This window comes from Desmodus rotundus, chromosome 5 (genome assembly GCF_022682495.2).
Source record: "Desmodus rotundus isolate HL8 chromosome 5, HLdesRot8A.1, whole genome shotgun sequence".
Lineage (NCBI taxonomy): Eukaryota > Metazoa > Chordata > Mammalia > Chiroptera > Phyllostomidae > Desmodus > Desmodus rotundus.
The window spans coordinates 98,120,778-98,138,907 of NC_071391.1; the positions used below are offsets into that span (position 1 = coordinate 98,120,778).

The 18,130-nt window shown below is 39.0% G+C and overlaps 1 protein-coding gene across 1 annotated transcript in view; it reads left to right on the plus strand.

Annotated features, from left to right (window-relative positions):
* Positions 1-9,816, plus strand: part of MRPS9 (mitochondrial ribosomal protein S9) — a 52,263-nt gene extending 42,447 nt beyond the window's left edge. Inside the window, exons 8-11 of the mRNA XM_024571810.3 lie at positions 1,599-1,767; positions 2,709-2,817; positions 6,755-6,924; positions 8,902-9,816. Coding sequence (XP_024427578.2) covers positions 1,599-1,767; positions 2,709-2,817; positions 6,755-6,924; positions 8,902-8,993 — 540 coding nt within the window. The 3' untranslated portion in view covers positions 8,994-9,816. The remainder of the gene's footprint in view (positions 1-1,598; positions 1,768-2,708; positions 2,818-6,754; positions 6,925-8,901) is intronic.
* The last annotated feature ends 8,314 nt before the right edge of the window (positions 9,817-18,130 follow it).

An 18,130-nucleotide genomic window follows, 5' to 3' on the forward strand; every position in this document is an offset into this window, starting at 1 on the left:
GAACACGTACATCATTCTATTGATTCCGCTGTTTTCTGGCTGCTTTGATTTTTATAGTGCAGGTATGTCTATTTGTTTTCCTTTTGAAAACATCCCAAAGACATTATCGCAGGTGTGCATATGTATGTATGTCTTCTGTACATTTGGGGTACTGGCCATCAGAAGAAATCCTGAAGCTGCAGTCTGGTATCAAGATGCAGGAGGCAGAGTGGACAATGACTTCTCAAACTTCTTAGTTCATGAGCAAGGCTGTGTTATACCTGTAGTTTCCCCTTGGTAGGTTCACCAGTAGTCACACTGTGTGATAGAATTGAGAGAATAGCTGAGAACAAAGGAAATAGGCCTGAAAGGGAGGGGAAGATTGGAGTTTTGTCAGGCTGGTACCATAGGGGGCTAAGTATTTCCCCCTTGCTTAGAAAACTGTCTTCTATCTCTCTCCCCCCCCCTCTCTCTCTCTCACTTTTTAAGATTTTATTTATTTATTTTTAGAGAGAGGGGAAAGAGAGGGAGAGAAACATCAGTGTGCAAGAGAAACATTAACCTGTTGCCTCTGACATGCCTCCATCCGGGGACTTGGCTTGCAACCCAGGCATGTGCCCTGACCTGGAATCATACCAGCAACCTTTCAATTTGTGGGACAACACCCAACCCACTGAGCCACACTAGTCAGGGCAATTTCCTTCTCTTTTATTGTAACATCACAGGAAACAGTAATTGAAGTAGCCCTTTTAATCCTGTTGGTGAGATTTTTATGTATTTAATGGCAGATTTTCACACTAAAGGCAATGGTAACAAGGTGAATGTGACTTTTAGGGTTGGCGAAAACATAAATAAGGTTATCAAAATTAGGTTTCACTCTTCATATTAACTAAGGATTTCAAGTATTAGTTGTTTCCTTCTGCATAAACACTTTAGAATGATTATTCTGGCTTCTAATTTTAAGGGGTTAATACCAAGTTGTTTACTTTCTAATCACATGTTCAAGAACTATTTAAAAAATGCACAGAGTAGCAAGGATAATTTATTTCAAGAGGTTGCCCTTTAAGTCAAGTATCTCTTGAATTTTTAAATAGCTTGATTGTTCGGTTTTAAAGGAAATCATAAACATTAAAGTAACACAGCTTGAACAGCTAAAGATATATTTGCCAAATGTATTATGAGATATAATTTAAGAGGTACGTGTTCTCAAAATCAAACTCTCCCCATTTTACTATACATAACTTACTAGAAATTATTTATGAAGCTTCTCTAGATAAGATTCTAATAAAAGTAAAAATTACATTTGAAGATCATCTAAATATTTTTTTGGAAATGAATTTAACTCTCAATTTCATGTCATCAAAATATGGAGAAATTGACTTTTCTTTAAATGATAAATCTCTTTATTTCTCAAAAGAAAAGACTGAGAGTACTAAAGATCCACAGGGCAAGTGCTGTGTCTACACGATTTTCTAAAAGCAACATGAAGGTGCCAAAGTGTCATCCTGTCAAAATTCATCAAGAAAAGCAACATTGGAAAGATCAGGTCTATAAAAATAGAAGAAATTTAGCAAATGCAATTACACTTGCATCTTCTAATGAATTTTTATTGTCTGCAGTATGCACAGTTCATTCGGCTGCTGGAAAGGATGTTGACACTGCGGTGTGGTGCTGCTGAAAAAGAATTTTTGCAAAGCTTTCATAGGAGTGTAACTATTCAATCAAAGAAACAGCTGATTGAGCCTCTGCAGTATGATGAGCAGGGAATGGCCTTCAGCACAAGCGAAGGTAATGACATTCCATGGAGGAAAAATAAATTCCATGATGATTGAGAAACTAGTTATCCTCTCCATTCATATGATTTGTTTGTTTATTTTTGCTACTACAGCATTGGATTTCCTCATTTTAAAGATTCTATTCAAAGATTCTATTGGAAGTTTTCAAAAATAGAACCTTACAATGTCCCAAGAAAAAATGTGGACACATTCCTACATAATCATCTGAACCCTTTTTATTTTCACAGAGTTATGTTAAATCTTATTTTCACATTTCAACTGGTGGAAAAAGTATTTATAATACAGTTTTCTTATAAAATGAAAATGCTCAGTGAGTCTGCATATCAGATGCTGACACTATGAAATGTGAAAACTTTAGATCCTCACTCACATTTCTTGTGTAGATGTGCAAAGTCATTTCACATGGTGTAACTTAAAAATTAATGTATTAAATGATAGATCTGCAGCTCTTAAAAACTTAATATCATCGCTTTGTCATTTTTAACTAATGTTTCCAGAGAAATGTGACCTTTTCTGAGGATTACTTTCATTTCTATCAATTATATTTTGTCACATTTCTCAAATATTTAAAAAATTGTGATTATACATTATATTTTATTGAATATTATATTTTTATTCAATATAAAATGACAGTTGATTTTTTTAAGTTATATAAATGTGAATTACTTTGTTGCTTGTGAAAAACTAACTTGAAATTATTGTAGTTTTATTCAGATGGAATTGCAGAACAGAATTACCTCATAATAAGCTTTATTACATCAATTATGGTGTAGTTTACCTGCTTTATTTTTATTTGACTTGTAGAAGTCCTAGAACTTTCTGTATATGCTGCTATATATTGTTATTCAGAAGAAAAAACTTTTCATGTAGTTTTATTGTCTCAAAGCCGTGGTTTATCAGATTTTTACTAATAGAAGTTTTATATTTTCAAAGGTAAGAGAAAGAGTGCAAAAGCAGAGGCAGTTGTTTATAAACATGGAAGTGGGAGAATAAAAGTTAATGGAATCGATTACCTGCTTTACTTCCCCGTGACACAGGACAGGTCAGTGTCTGGTTTTGCTTTTGCTTTTTGTTTTTAAAGAAAATATATTTCATTATACATTATGATTAGTTCATTAAGGCTTGTGATTTTCTGATTGTATTTGTCTTTACCAATGATTATTTCTCTTTTCCAATATAATTTATCAAACTAGCTGGAGGGAAACTATCAGTCTTTTTTATGTGGTTTTCCAGATTTTTAAGAAACATTTCTTAAAAATTCCTCCTTAATTGAATCTTCTTCATCAGCTGCTACTGGAATTCAGGTGTTTCACATATATCTTACATTCTGAAATTCAGCCAAAATGTAAGAAAAGTAGATTTCTAGGGCTGGTCATGCACCAAACAAAACAACAACAGAAACCAGCCTTGGCCATCACAAATATTAGAAAAAGTCTGCTCTATCACTTTGGACGTTTTCCTATTCAGAGGAAGTAGGGGGGTGTGTGTGTGTGTGTGTGTGTGTGTGTGTGTGTGATCTATCAGTCAGAGAAACCTGCCATTTATTCCTTAAAATAAGAGCTCATCAGGCTTTGCTTAGTTCCCAGTGCTAAATATGGACAGTTTTACTTTTTTGAACTGTGTATCCCATGGGGAAAGAGACAGGAATCACATGAATCATAAATGGGTGTTATAATTCAAATCCTCTACATATATTCATGTTAGGCCTCTTTGTGAGTCCCATGCAAAGGCCTATTCTTGAGATAGTTATTACTTTCCCAGTATTTACTGTCATTATTCTTACGTTCCCAGTGCTTATGGAAGGGAAAGGGGACCCTGCGAATGTAATGGTGTAAGCTCCTGGACAGAATGATGACTTCAAAAAAGAACTGTTTATTTTATTTGTATGTGTGTTTGTGTCAAGTAGTCCACTCTAACTCCATTCAATATGAATTAAAGTAATTGTGCCATCATCTTCATAGGGAACGGATGGAGGAAGTTCTCATTTCTCTTAAGAAAAGCCAGAGAGACCCATTGCTTCAGCATTGGGGACTGCTTAGGAGGAATGGCATTTGACCGATACTTGCCTGTTAATTTGTTTTCTGATACAACTCTGATGATTTAACATACAGTCTCAATTTTGGCTTGATTGCACAATTAAAATATATTCTCAGAACTTATTCTTCATTTTGAGTTCAATAGACATTTAATAGGGATTGTCTATGGTCCAGTCTTTTTCTGGGTATTGTGAAGATATCACAGCTATTATGATCTGACTTCTGTCAAGAAACTTTCTACCTGATTGGGAACCCTAAGCCTAGCCTTCATGGGAACAGGCAGCTAAACCATCTCATCCTCATTAAGAAGCTGTAGGGATTTAGGGAAGCCATACTAGCTGTGGACTGCCTTTCCTCTTGTAGGAGCAACTCAGGAGCTTATAGATTCACTGGTAAGGGGATGCTGACCAGTAGGAAGACTGCTGAACCAAAAGTCGGGTGATCTTGCTTCTAGCTCTGTTTCTTAACTGTGTGAGCACAGCCAAGATGCTTAAAGGTCACTTCTAATTGGTAGGAGGGAGTTGAACTTGATGATCTCTAAGATGTTGTCTGAAAGTCAATTGAACTGCTTACTTACCTTTCCAGGGACCTTTCTTTAGGCTGCTTTTACACAAACAGCAACAAATGTTGACTATGTTGCTTTCCCAACATCTTCAGAAATTTTTTATTCATTTATTCACTTAACCATTTATTACTGTGTGCCTGGTACTATGGAATACCAAGATTAATAACCTTTCTGATTTGGAAAGGCCTTTGCTCTATCAGTCAACCAATAAAGCAACTGTAATTGATCATCTGTATTAAAGAAAGACATTACTCACACAGCACTAACCATGTAGCAGAAGAGATATGGTTAGCATTTTAAGTAACTATAGAAAATTAAAAGAGACTATGCAATTATATGTATTTTAAGTTACATGCTAATATTAATAGAATCAGTGCCCTAGGAGTAGCATCCAGAGAAGATAGAAATGAGAAAATTGATTGTTTATTTTTTTCAAAGTAACTTTTATTATATAATAAGGAACAAAATAAATGTGATTCTTTTAACTCAGGATTTCATCTGGGATCCCTGAAAGGAGAGAAGATGAATTGGGAACTATTTTCAAGCCATGTAACATTTTGCATATACCAGTTTGTAGTCAGATTAATTAAAATCAATAACAATATAATTATTTTATTATTATTACCCTTTGGGTATTTTTTCATCTGTTTATAAATTTAGTATTTTACCTCAGTATACACCAACTTCTCAACTATCTAGACTGTTCCCAAAGGTTCTTTCTTTTCTGTTTCAAAATGGTTCTTTCTTACCCTGACTACTGTAGTGATATATCGTGAGTAAATTATAAAGAATTTTTTTCTGAATTTTAGTCTAGTTTCTTTAATAAGCATGTGTTGGGGAATCTTAAAATTTTAGGACTTAAGACAATAAATGTTTAAACTCCCGAACAAGGGGGTGACCAGAGCTGTTTGTGATGTCACCACGCCGGTAACTCACTGAGCTGTGTAGGCAGTGCACAGACCTCCTGTGATACGTGCACCCGACAGGCCCCCAGATTTTCTCTTGGCCTCTGTTTCCTGCTGGAGTGAATGAAATGGTGGGATTAGATTATCCGTCTCTAAATCTTCTTTACTTATTATGATAATATGGCTATTATAACTGTACTATTTTTATAGCATTCTTATTTTTTATTTGGTTGCTTTGAAACATTTGTTCAAAAAAACAATATAGATTTATGTTGTTTTCCTTTTAAAACAATATCTCTATTGAAACAATATTATTACAAATTCCGTGAACCATGCCCTTGAAGGTCCTATTTGATACATCTTGCTGCATGTGATTATTTTCCTAATGTAGTCCAAGAAGTGACACTTGAATGTTCTGACTGTATCCATCTTTCGGTTTCACTGTGTTATTATAAGCTTCGTTTGGGGTCTAGAAAGCTACAGTGTCAAACAAAGCAAGCAAAATGCAATATCAATCGACTTTTCTAAATAAAAACTCAGCAGAGATATTAAAGCAAAGTAGCAAAATCAAAATGCTTGACAAAGGTGGTGGTGAACATTGCACCTGGCACTTAAGCAGTATTCAGTGAATACTGTTCACTTGAGCAAGAGAAGGTCCAGGGCCATGTTCTGTGTTCCATTCTCTGATCCTGTGGGGCCTGCCTGAGGCCACATGGGCACTCACTATTGAGGGAAGCAGGCCCAACTAGGGTTGTACAGTGTGCCACCTGGCATCAGGCAGGTAGCAGGGCCCTGCAGCTTAGAGAACTATTAATAGCGATATGTGTTTCGGTGGGGAGAAAAAAGTTGAATGTGATTTTAGTAACTTTAAAAACCAACCGTATCAGGATGAGCATTACACATATACATCATGCCACAGGTGGCAGGCACAAGGCCCATGGGCTGAATCCAGCCCTCCACCTTGGTTTCATCCCACCCGGTACCTTGTTTCTACCTGGCAGCAATGCCAGCTTCTTGCCCCTAGTTAAGGAGTAATTACATTTATACAGTCCTAAAATTATATTTGGCCCTTTGAAGGCAACCGTGAAGCTGATATGGCCCCCGGTGAAAATGAGTTTGATACCCCTGCTTTATACAAATGCATTATAATACCCTCTATTTAGTGGGTCCAGATGACAGCTGATAACTGCATGGGAAAGCCTGTTAATGTTATACCTGATCATTGACTCCAGCAAGTTAGAGTCAGTTGAGTAATGGAGATTCCCAAATTGAAGATTTCTTTACAAGGTTATTTCCAAGCCTCAATAGTTCTTATGGAGATAAAAAGAATCAACAGTGACATAGTATATTGCCATATCCTAGAGAAATAAACCTTGCTCTCAGCAAACCATTCTAAATGGTCAAAATGTGAACCATTTATAAAACCAAGTATTTTATAATCAACTTAACCACATTTCTGGTGATGTGCTTTAGAGAACAGTTGATGTTCCCTTTCCACTTCCTTGACCGACTTGGAAAGCACGATGTGACCTGCACAGTCGCGGGGGGTGGGAGGTCGGCGCAAGCTGGAGCAATACGCTTGGCAATGGCCAGAGCTTTGTGCAGTTTTGTCACCGAGGAAGAGGTCGAGTGGATGAGACAAGGTATGGATTGTGGTGGGAGGGGCCCAGTTGTCCCATACTGTCTATAAGTATTTCTTTTATTCTTGTGCTACTCACCTGAAATTAGTGAGAAAACACTCAGTTAAATATGCAATGTTGCAGTTTTCTGGCCTCTCTTTTCATGCTCTAGAACCATAACATTTTTCAGTTTTGATTTCTACAAAGTGAACTTGAATTAGAAAAAGAAAAGGAAGACACTGCCAGCATCAGGGGAAATTTATTTTGATCTTAAGGCAGAACCATTTTAACAAGAACCAGTTTAACAGCAGAACCAATGTTTAACAGCAGTTTAAACATTGCTCAATTATGTTTAACAGATAGATTGTTTTTGTTTTATCATGAAAAGTTATAATAATTATTGGATTTAATGGTGAAGCCTTTAAGGTATTTATTTTTAGAACTATTGGAGATTCCCATTTTTCCATTGTGATGTTAGTTCAAATTTTATGTTGTCTTGCTTTGTGTGACGCCATGACTTGGTCGTGGACACAAGTGTGGGAATGAATATGCAGTCAACTTGTTCATTAGGGCACTGCTTCAGCATTTAGAATAGATCAGGATGGTTCTAGCTGAAGATTTTCTTTACACTATTTATGAAGCAAAGACAGTGCTGTGGGTGCTGCGTGACCTGGATCTGTCCCTTACATGTTGGCCACAGGTCCTCCCTGCTCCCCTGCCCATCCCCCAGCCGCTGGGTCTGATACTGAGTGGCAGATAGGTGCTGCCTATGGTTTAGGATGGTTAATTTTTAAGCCTCTTAATCCATTTGTTTATAAACAGTTCGCCATGTTATGGGGTTCATATCTCATCATTAAAATAATCTGATAGGATCTTAATAATTATGCTAGTTTGAGTTACTGTGCCTGTTCAAAAGTAATAAAGCATAATTACTTACGATTTAAAGCAGAATTTAGACAGGTCTTGCCTGTATTTTTTTCAAAACATTATTTGTTTTATCCCATGCCAAGTAAATTGCAAAAGCTCTGGGTATGTAAGAAGCACTTGACGTTTTCCTTTGCTGTATGGCCATTCTATGACCTCCCTGATGAAATACTGTAGCTTTGTACCCAATGAAAAGACATGCTAGTGTTGGAAGAGTAAAATTAAAAAAAAAGCAGTGAAAAACTGTGGTTTGCTTACACTTTTATAAAGCAGTTTAAGAGCTTTCTCCTCACTGGTATTTTTGAAATCTGTGATGTTTACTAATAATGCACTGTGACTTCATCCACAACTGTGATGCTTCATGTGAGTCATATACTGAAAGTAATGCCCTAATTGCCCAGAAATCATAATTGCTTCTGGTGATTGATTGGGAGAATGGGAGCTTCTATTTTAAACTGACTTTATTCTTTTAAAATAAACAGCTTATGCTGAGAATACAACCCTAAAACTTACTTTTTAGATTCTGAAACAAAATACCAGAGATACTATTATCACACAAATTAGAATAATTAGAATTATCACACAAATATGTTCAGTAAGTCATACTTTATGTGTATTCATATATACTATTAATATATGGTGCCTGTTACCTCCTTATAGTTTACCACGCAGGTGTTTCTTCTCTACCTCTTGTCTTCATTAAAACTTTCCCGTATGTAATGATGAGGATGCAGGATAAGTTCCATTGCAGTGAATAGTGATTGCGCACACAAGAACAGCTTTATCTGAAGTTAAACAACTTTAAAAACCGTAAAGGAATTGGTCCTCACGGGATAAGGAAAGCAGACCATAATGTAGCTGGCATTTGTCCCAGAAGTGGAAAAGTATCCTAGAAGACTGAAAAGCAAACTGTTGTCATGAGATTTATACCAGGCTGGTGAATCCTTTTAGGTCTGCTTGCTTCCCTCTAGTTTTTTCTCTGCTAACAGTACCTATAAATTCATGTGGTTTACTCCTTTTCTACCTGGCACCATGCGTTTTCCATGGTCTGTAACGGCTTCTCTCTTCATGCTGCAGCCGGACTACTTACTGCTGATCCACGCATCAGGGAACGGAAGAAGCCAGGCCAAGAGGGAGCCCGCAGGAAGTTCACCTGGAAGAAGCGCTGAGTGTTTGCTTAGGAGAGGAGAGGACATGCTGCGTGTGTGCCTGCGTGTGGCAGACAACACAATGTGAGGGCAACACTCTCAGACACTTGAGTTGTGAGATTATTTATTTTTAATGCTACTTTGTAAAGGTTACTTTATAAAAATAATTTTTTTAAATGTTTAGCTTCAATCTGCTGCTTAATTTTTTTAGCTTTTTCAGAAGATAGTTTTAGAAGAATAAGTCATACAATCTTGGCATGTAGACCTGAAGGGAACATTGAGTAAAACCCACTCAAGTAACCTCATTTTGTAGACAAGCCCCAAAGTTTAAGTTTAAGCCACAGTGCTAAGTTAATGATTGAGCTAGACTTGAACTCACTTGTCTTGATTCTGTTGTTTGCCCACATGGCAATTGTTGCAACAGTTTTCACCACTGAGAGATGAGAGTGCTTGCTTAAAAAGATGAAATAAGTTGAGTGCCTTTTGTCAGGAGCTCAGCAGAGCTGGAGAGGGCTGAGCTACCAGAGCTGATTGCCACAACAAGCCAGCTTCCCCCACCCTCTGCCCCATTCTGCAGCTACCATTCTCCTCTCCATTTCTGACTTTTTCCTACATGTAATTGATGCCATGTGCTATTTGTCTTCCTCTGTCTTCACTTATTTTACTTAACATCATACCCTCCAAGTTGGGTACATAGTTTCAGTTACAAGGTAAATTAGTTCTGAGGATCTAATATATAGAGTAGTGACTGGTTGATAATAGTATATTGTATCATTGAAATTTGTCAAGAGGATAAGTCTTTAAGCATTCTCAACCAAAAAATAAATAAATAACTATGACATGATTGGTGTGTTAATTAACTTGATGGTGGGACTCCTTTCACAATTTATATGTATGCCAAATTATCACATTGTATACTTTAAATATATTACAATTTCATTTGTCAATTATACTTCAGTGAGGCTGGAAAAAAAAGACAGCAGGTCACACCATCAAGATGGGGTCATTATCAGGACAAGTTGTGGCCCATATACTGGAGCAGAAGCTTCTGGGTCAGGTAGGAAGAGCTGTGAGAGTCCAGTGATGAAGTCAGAGTAAGGTGATGACACCACCATTTTGCCCACGTGGCCACAGCTTCCACCTGTTACCTCAGTGTAGCTACTGGATAGTTCCCCCTTTTCCTCTCCTAGTGTCCTGGTTGGAGTGTAAGTTATATGGTCACTTGGAGATTTAGGAGATCTGTGAAACATTGAAATACATTCCAAAATCTTTCTCTTTTTTTTAAGATTGTATTCATTCATTTATTTTAGAGAGGGGAAGGGAGGGAGAGAGAAAGGGAGAGAAACATCAATGTGTGGTTGCCTCTCACATGGCCCCCACTGGAGACCTGGCCCGCAACCCAGGCATATGCCCTGACTGGGAATCGAACCAGCAACCTATTCATTCACAGCCCGTGCTCAATCCACTGAGCCACACCAGCCAGGGCCCAAAGTCTTACCTATGTGTTATTTTCTTTCTGGGTTCTATTGATTCATTGCCCTCACAGATGCCCAGAAGGGTCCATCCTGATGATATTAAAGAACGCTGACACAAGGAAGGTGTTTTTGCTTTTTCTTAAGGTAAATAAGCCTGGCCTTTATGTGCAACACTGAGTCCAGTAGGTGAAGGAGAGCAGGTGTTGGTAGGATACTCTGGTGAGAGGGTCTGCACCAAGTGGGAGCAGGTGGTTAAGGGCTGTCTTAAGTTCACAGGTGGGTAAAGAGTATCTGTTATACCTGAATGTGGTAGATAAGATTTTTATTCTATTACATGATAAAAGTAAATAAAAGGCCATCCTGAAGACCATGTGTGGGTTTCAGAACACAGTCTCTGGAGTCTGCATGTGACCTTGGGCAAGCGGACCTCCTTACACCTTGACTACGCATTTGAAGTGAGGAGAATGGCAGTGCCTCTCCAAGGATGATGAGGTTCGGTAAAGTCCACGCGAGCAACGTAGCCCATACAAAGTGCTCTGTAAGTGCTGGTTCTCTGATAAGTGATTTGGTAAGTGATCAGTGATTCTCATCAAAAATCTCTCCTTGACCTCTGTCATTTGGTTAAACAAAAGGAATAGAGGTGATGGTGTAAAAGGTGGTTTCCTTGAAATGAATGACAGTCTCATGTTTTTCCTCCTCTTTTAGCACGAAGTTCATTGACTTGACTACAGAAAAAATAAAACGATATAAAATGTTCGTGTAATTTAATGTTGTAGACCAAGTATTTCCATATCTAGTAAAATAGGCTACACTCGAATCAGTAAGCCCCACAGACATTGAATTCAGTCAGCCTCTCACAAACCTATCGGAATCATAGTAGGTAGCAGCCAGTGCAGAACTTAAAAATATAAGGAAGGATCAGTGTGTTGTATTTTACAAAAATTGAAGTCAAGTGCCATTAACAGAAAGGCTATATATAATACATTCCATTAAAGTAACGGGCAGGGAACCATAAAAATAGAAATCATCATTAAAGCATCTCACAAAAATTATTGACACCTTCCTTGGTGAACAACTTGTGAGCTACAGAACTTTTTCATAGTCTAAGCCTTTGGTTAAAACACAATAAAACTCATTCCTAAAAACTGAAAGAAATCTTTGAACACCAAGCTGTAAAAACTACTCAATTTCAACACTGAGCAAAATCTTATCAAATAATTTTTTCTAGCATTTCACAGAAAATATAAATTACTGCTGAGGTGCAAATGTGATAAAATTGTTAAAAAGAATTCACGTCATATTGCTATTACTTTTCCTTCAACACAGGCCATTAGCTTTTAAAACTAAATAATAAAATTAATGTTACATCAAAAAGAAAGGAACCATAGGTAGCCTTAAATACTTTGTTAGAGGACAAAGGTCATGATTTATGGAGTGCAAGCCTGTATTAACCATGCGTTTCTGATGCTTTGACATCTGGGGCCTTGCTGACTCGTGAGGGAGTGACCCTCCCAGGGTTAGTCACTTCCTAGAGATGGCTGCTGGCGCATCTTTCTTGTGCAAACCAACCAATGCAGTGTCCACACCCCAGGCTACTTCCTTTATCAGGCTTTTACACTCTGGGCCACCATCCATCTGCTCTAATCACCTCGAGGCTGGTTCCAGACAACTCAGGACTGCCCCAGAGCCCACTGAAATGACTCGCACTAGCCGTTTTAAGCCTGTTTGCTCCACCTGTGTGTCCCATGCCTCCTTGGAACCCACAGTAAATGCTCTTACCTGAGTTTTCCACGTGCTCCTTCTGCCTCCTGACCAGCCCTGGTGCTTCCTCATGTGGCCCCACATGTGTGGTGTGCTCCTCCACTGTACAGAACGTCTCTTCAGTGGCGATTGCCTCCTGATCTGTTGGCTGCACCTCACCTGAATAACACTGTAATAAAACCGGCATTTTAAACAAGGCCTAACCCTTCAAACAGGCACTGTTACTGTAATAAAATACAAAGATCATAATGTAACCTTGCTATGTTAGTGCCTTGTTGTTCAGTTTTTAGTCATGAAGCACTTACCAAGGTGATAGACCAGACAAGTTCCTTCTAGGAAATTTTTTAAGGAAGGAGGAGACCCTTTTGTTAAAGTGGTAAGTTTATATATTATTTTTCATTAATTCACTGCTACTTAAACTTTAACAAAAGTTAGGACCACTTTTGGGTTTTCTATGAAAACTGTTCATGAGAACTCCAAATTTATTCCTTTTTCGTTTTCCTAACACTTAATTGTACTTCTAAGCAAGATTGGAATTTCCCCAGGGGCCAAGTGTCATGGGTGAGGTCTCCTTGTCCCGAAGGAAAGGTTAGCACCAAACTTCCTAAATAAGAGCACCACATGCCCGCTCCACCGAGGACACCATCGTTACTTTTGTAGAGCAAACTGTTTCCTCGCAGTGTCCCCACTATTAAGTTGAATTTCTCTTTCATAATTTCAGAATATTGCTTCTTGGAAGTGAGGGGAAAAAAATGGTGGAGGGAAGGTATTTTTTCATAGTGGTGTTTAATACATAAAGTAAAGGAAGCTGAGTATTTCATGTCAGCCAGTGGTTACATTAAATCATAAGAGAACTGTCTTTGTTGCAGGTTGCAAAAGCCCAAAGCTTGCATTATTTTTTAAATGAAAAGGGAATTTCTTGGGAAAGCACCTAACCTGCAACTGGGAGTTGAACAGCCATCCTGGAGGAAGGCAGCAGCGCCTTGAGTTTCAAGGATGAGCTGCTTCCAACTCTCAGCAGCCTCTGCTTCCTCCCCTTTATACAGGCCTACTGCTTCCGCCCTCTACCTCGCAGAAAACGCTCCACATCAGCCCTGCCTCATAACTCACTCCATTTCTCAGGGATCTTCCAAAAAATGGTAGGAACTCACTCCTCAGTCTGTCTTGAACTGGCTCTCGACAGCTGGGATCACAATGGATTCCAGAAGCTTCCATTGAAACCAGATGGCTGACCTCAAACACTCCAGCCACTGTTACAGCTTGGCACCCCCTCTCCAGCTGGGCTGCCACCCACCTACACTGTCCCTCTGTCCACGAACCTCAGTCAGACCCACTGTGAGGCCTGGCCCCTCTGCACACCACCTCCTGCTTCCACCCCCTGTGCATCTGCCGCAGTGCTCGTTGTGAAGTAGAGTTATCAGTGTGTGTTTTCCCCTATCAGGCTATAGGCTCAACAGAGGCAGGAAGAATGTCCTACTCATCTTTCTGTCCCAGGGACTGGCACACAGCACAGGAATAGATATTTGTTCAGGTAATTTAGAAGGTGGTGGTCCACCTGCCCATCTGCCTGACGCAGTTGGGGTTCTTCTGTCAGTCTGTACATACTGATAACTCCATGAGTTTAGTATAAGAGGTAACAAAATACAGAGTTTTTGACCGTATTTAGAGTCTAAATAGAGAAATATAATAAACACAGAAAACAATTAGAAGGCAATTAAATCCAGCTGGAAAGTGACTGAGTGTGATAATGACTCAGACCTGGGCAAATGTAGCGACTTCACCCGTGAGTTTGGGCTTGGAGCCAAAACTTGGCCAGGAGAGCCTCCTTGCTCACATCTCACAGGGCTCTGAGGTTGGGAGGCCTGGCACATAACAGGTGCTCAGGAAGCATGCTGCCTTCACCGAGCCTCTGCTTTCTGGTCTGAAAAATAGAGACAGTATCCCTACTTTGCAGAGTTCTGTGGATCACTTAGAAAACTTATGTGATATACCTAGCAGAATTTCTGGAAGGGACAGGTCCTTGGTAAATAGGTCTTACTGGCGTTGACCCACAAAGTCAAAAAACTGCTTGGAGGAGAAAGTGAACCCTGACCCACAGGTAGTGTTTAGAGAGCCACATTCATTTCACAGAGGCACATCATTTCACCTGCCCTCCTGTTTTATCAGGCCCTTTCATTTGAGAAAAGCATCAGCAGGAAAACAATGCTAACTTGATATTTGTAATGCAAGAGCTCCAAACAGGGAGGCTGCACTTGTGTTCATGATATTCCAAAAAACCACCTGGAGGACCAGCAGATGTGGACATGCTGTTTATTACTCAGGTTACAGGGGGGTGCACCTAGCATCTGGCCTCGGTGCTACTTACAGAGCTGGAGAGGGAGTAGTAGTAAAGGGAACAGCATTGGCACGTGGAAATTCTATACTTTTATGATAAACACAGGAGACTTGGGACACAGGGGCCTTGAGAGGGCTGGGACATCCACGTACAGACTGTTTCCCTCATTCCTTATGGCTGCTGGCCGGTCAGCCATCTGTTCCCTGAGGTTGTGGAGGGGCCATGTCCTGAGTTTTCCCACACTTCACACTGACATTGCTCCTCCACCTCACAATCTTCGCATTAGTCCTCCTGGTCAAAGGAGTCCCTGGGTGGTGAGAGCATTTGGCACATTGCATCCATATGCCACAAATACAGTATAGGCTACTCCTCCAGAGGAGCAGAATAAGGCGAAGGCCAAGGAGGACATGATTTATCTTACCTGACCAGACAGCAACTAAGAATTTTACAGAGAAACCAGGACCCTGCCTGTGTGGGATATGGAAGTCTCTTCCCGCCTGATCTAAGGGAGATGAGGGAGTGGGATCTGAGGCTGGAACAGAGAGACTGTCGGCTGATTCTTCCAAAGCAGGGTTAGGTGGAATCCCTGAAGTATCACCATCTTGATATGGAATTGTTGTATCCAATTCAACCATCTAGCCCTGGCAACAAGTCCATTCAGCCAAACCTTCTGAGACTCATTTCAGGAGGTGGCAATGCAGATGGGCTTCTAAAATGAGGCCTATGCCATGTAAACAAGCAACCAGGTGTGAAAGCAGAAAGAATGTAAAGGTTAATGAACACAACAGATCATAAACCAGCTTCTGAGTCTGCAAGAGTGTCAGATGAGAAGACTTCCAAATGCAGGTCTTTTGCTGAAATGAAATTAAGCAGTGACAGTCTGGTAGATCCTCTTTGCACTTTAAATGTCTCTGGTGATGTCATCAGGTGCTCAGGCAAATTCTGTATGGCAGACACTGCATCAGTACTTCTCATAATTCCAAGTCAAAGGATGAAAGAAAAATAACACTCTAGTTTGAAAGAAAACTAGAAAAATTCAGGATCCAGTCTACCCAATAGTTAAATACAATTTTACAGACGTTCACTGTGTTAAGTCTAACTTCCATAATTGTGTATAATAGCTTTTATTGAAAAATATTTTCTCCTAAAATCACCCTCATTTTTATTAGAGCCAAATCAAGACCAATTTATTTACTGCATTAAGTCCAGTTTCAGTTTGGGCTGATTATTTGCATAAACATAACAGGACTAGCAACTGATCATATAGGCTTTCTTAAATCTACTTTGTTGGAACATTACAAGGAATTCCTAGGTGGAGCTTTAATTAGCCCCTCAAGTTCTCGAGGTCTCCAAAATGTCTTGGGGTTCCTTCCTTGCCATCTTTCAGGAAAGCAACCTCCGCTTCTAACCTGGAAAGACTGCCATGAACCACGTGACCGAGCAAGGTGCCCGGCCGTTTCTCTAAGGGCTCTTAATGGCTTCAAAAGTCAATCTCAATTCCTTTAGGTTTTCTGGCGACATCCAGAGTCCAGGCCTGGCTCTTTCAGTCATGACATTCCAGACAAAGACGTGGTTACTAAAACCACAATTGGAAACCGGCTTTATGTGTCATGTTATAAAGAAATCAGATTCTTACTGGATCCATGCAAGCAAACATACTGCCATGGAATGAGTAACACTACATTAAGATTTTCCAAATTCCAGAGGGATCCAGTAGGGAGAAAAATACAAATGCTTCAAATTTGCTTATGAAAATACAGTTTTAAGGGGAAAAAAAGGTTTTCTTATGTCTAGAAAACAAAAGGTTAAAAATTAGCAGAATTTTTCAACAAAAAGTTATAAAAGCCACAATTATCTTCAATTTATTATGTCCCATAATCAATTTCTGTTACCCTACCCTGATCATCTGCAAGCACCTTGATAAATCCACTTATTTTATAGCGCTCCAGCAATCTTAGTTCAAAGGTACGATCTGAAAATCCATTCTCAGAAATATGCAATCCAAAACAAGTCTGAGTTTTCTTCATGAACCCCTCCAAAGACATAACATACTGTTGCAAATGTATTAAACAATGGCTGCTTATAAATGACAAAGCCTAAAATGACATGGTTATAGACCTGATCATAATGCAATTGACATTGTAAAGGAATTTGCTTCTTTTGTAACAACAGTTTAAGATAACAACTAAAATTACAAGGGAAATTATATCAGAACTTTGAAGAATCTTGGAGATTTTTATATAATCTCTAGAATATCTACCTTAATCAAAATATGTATACAAATAGGATATATTTATTATTTCTTTATTTGACAAAGCTTCCCATGTACTTCAAGCATATTAAATAGGCCTAATTAGTTCAAAATTTCTTCTTAATAAGGAGAAAGAACAAATCCTTGAGGTATTCCAGGGGACCATTGAAATATCTCAAAGCCATTTCTAGGTTAAGAAAAAGTCTCTTAAAATTTAAACCCTGGGAGGTTGTCAAATAAACTTAACCAAAAGATTATAACAAACTTTTTTAAAAAAACACATTTTTATGGTAATAATATTAAAAGGCATTAATTAAACTTAAAACCAGTTTTGATATCAAATAATGTGTCCAGACCACTAGATCCTGCTTAATTTATATGTGTTTACTTTGTTTAGGCCAATAGAATATTGCTCCCTAGTTATGCTGTCCGGAGGCAGAAAATGCACCACATGTAACACACAGGCAAAGACGCATTGTGTAAAAACCACACACATGAAGACTGAACACAAAAAGTCTCTACATATTTTAATTTCTAATTTTTATAGCAAAAGCAGAGGATTTTCTCATATACTTCCCCCCTCTACACCAGGGGTGTCAAACTTGTTTTTACTGGGGGACACATCAGCCTCGTGATGCCTTCAAAGGGCCCAATGTGATTCTAGGACTGTATAAATGTAACTACTCCTTAACTAGGGGCAAGGAGCTCGGCGCTGCTGCCAGGTAGAAACAAGGTGGAGGGTCAGATTCCACCCTCGGGCCTTGTGTTTGCCACCTGTGCTCTACACAATCTTTCTTCAACTTGTACAGACCCTCTGCACCTTTCCTAGTCCCTTTTCGTGTCCTCTCTTACTCATCTAGAAATTAGGACAATTTTTAACTCTATTTCCTTCAAAATATATTGCTGTAATTTACAGCTTTTATAACCACAATCATATTTTCCCCAACCTAATTCTTCAATTTTTACTGAAAAAAGTAAGTAATTAGCATTCTTTAGATTAACAAATTTATGAATACATTTCATAACTTTCAGAAACAGTTTTTTCCCATTGGCAAATGCACTCACATTTTTATTGGCTTCCCAGTCAGGGCACGTGCCTTGAGACACAGGGGCCTTGAAGAGGGCTGGGACATCCACATACAGACTGTTTCCTTCATTCCTATGGCTGCTGGCTGGTCAGCCATCTGTTCCCTAAGGTCACAGAGGGACCATGTCCTGAGTCACCCCACAATATTTCACTAGGTCTCGGAATACTCCGCTGTGATTATTTCTTCACCTGTCACTTGGTTTACCTTGGTTGGAATTTGTTGATGTTCTCTCTTCCATGGCTTCTCCT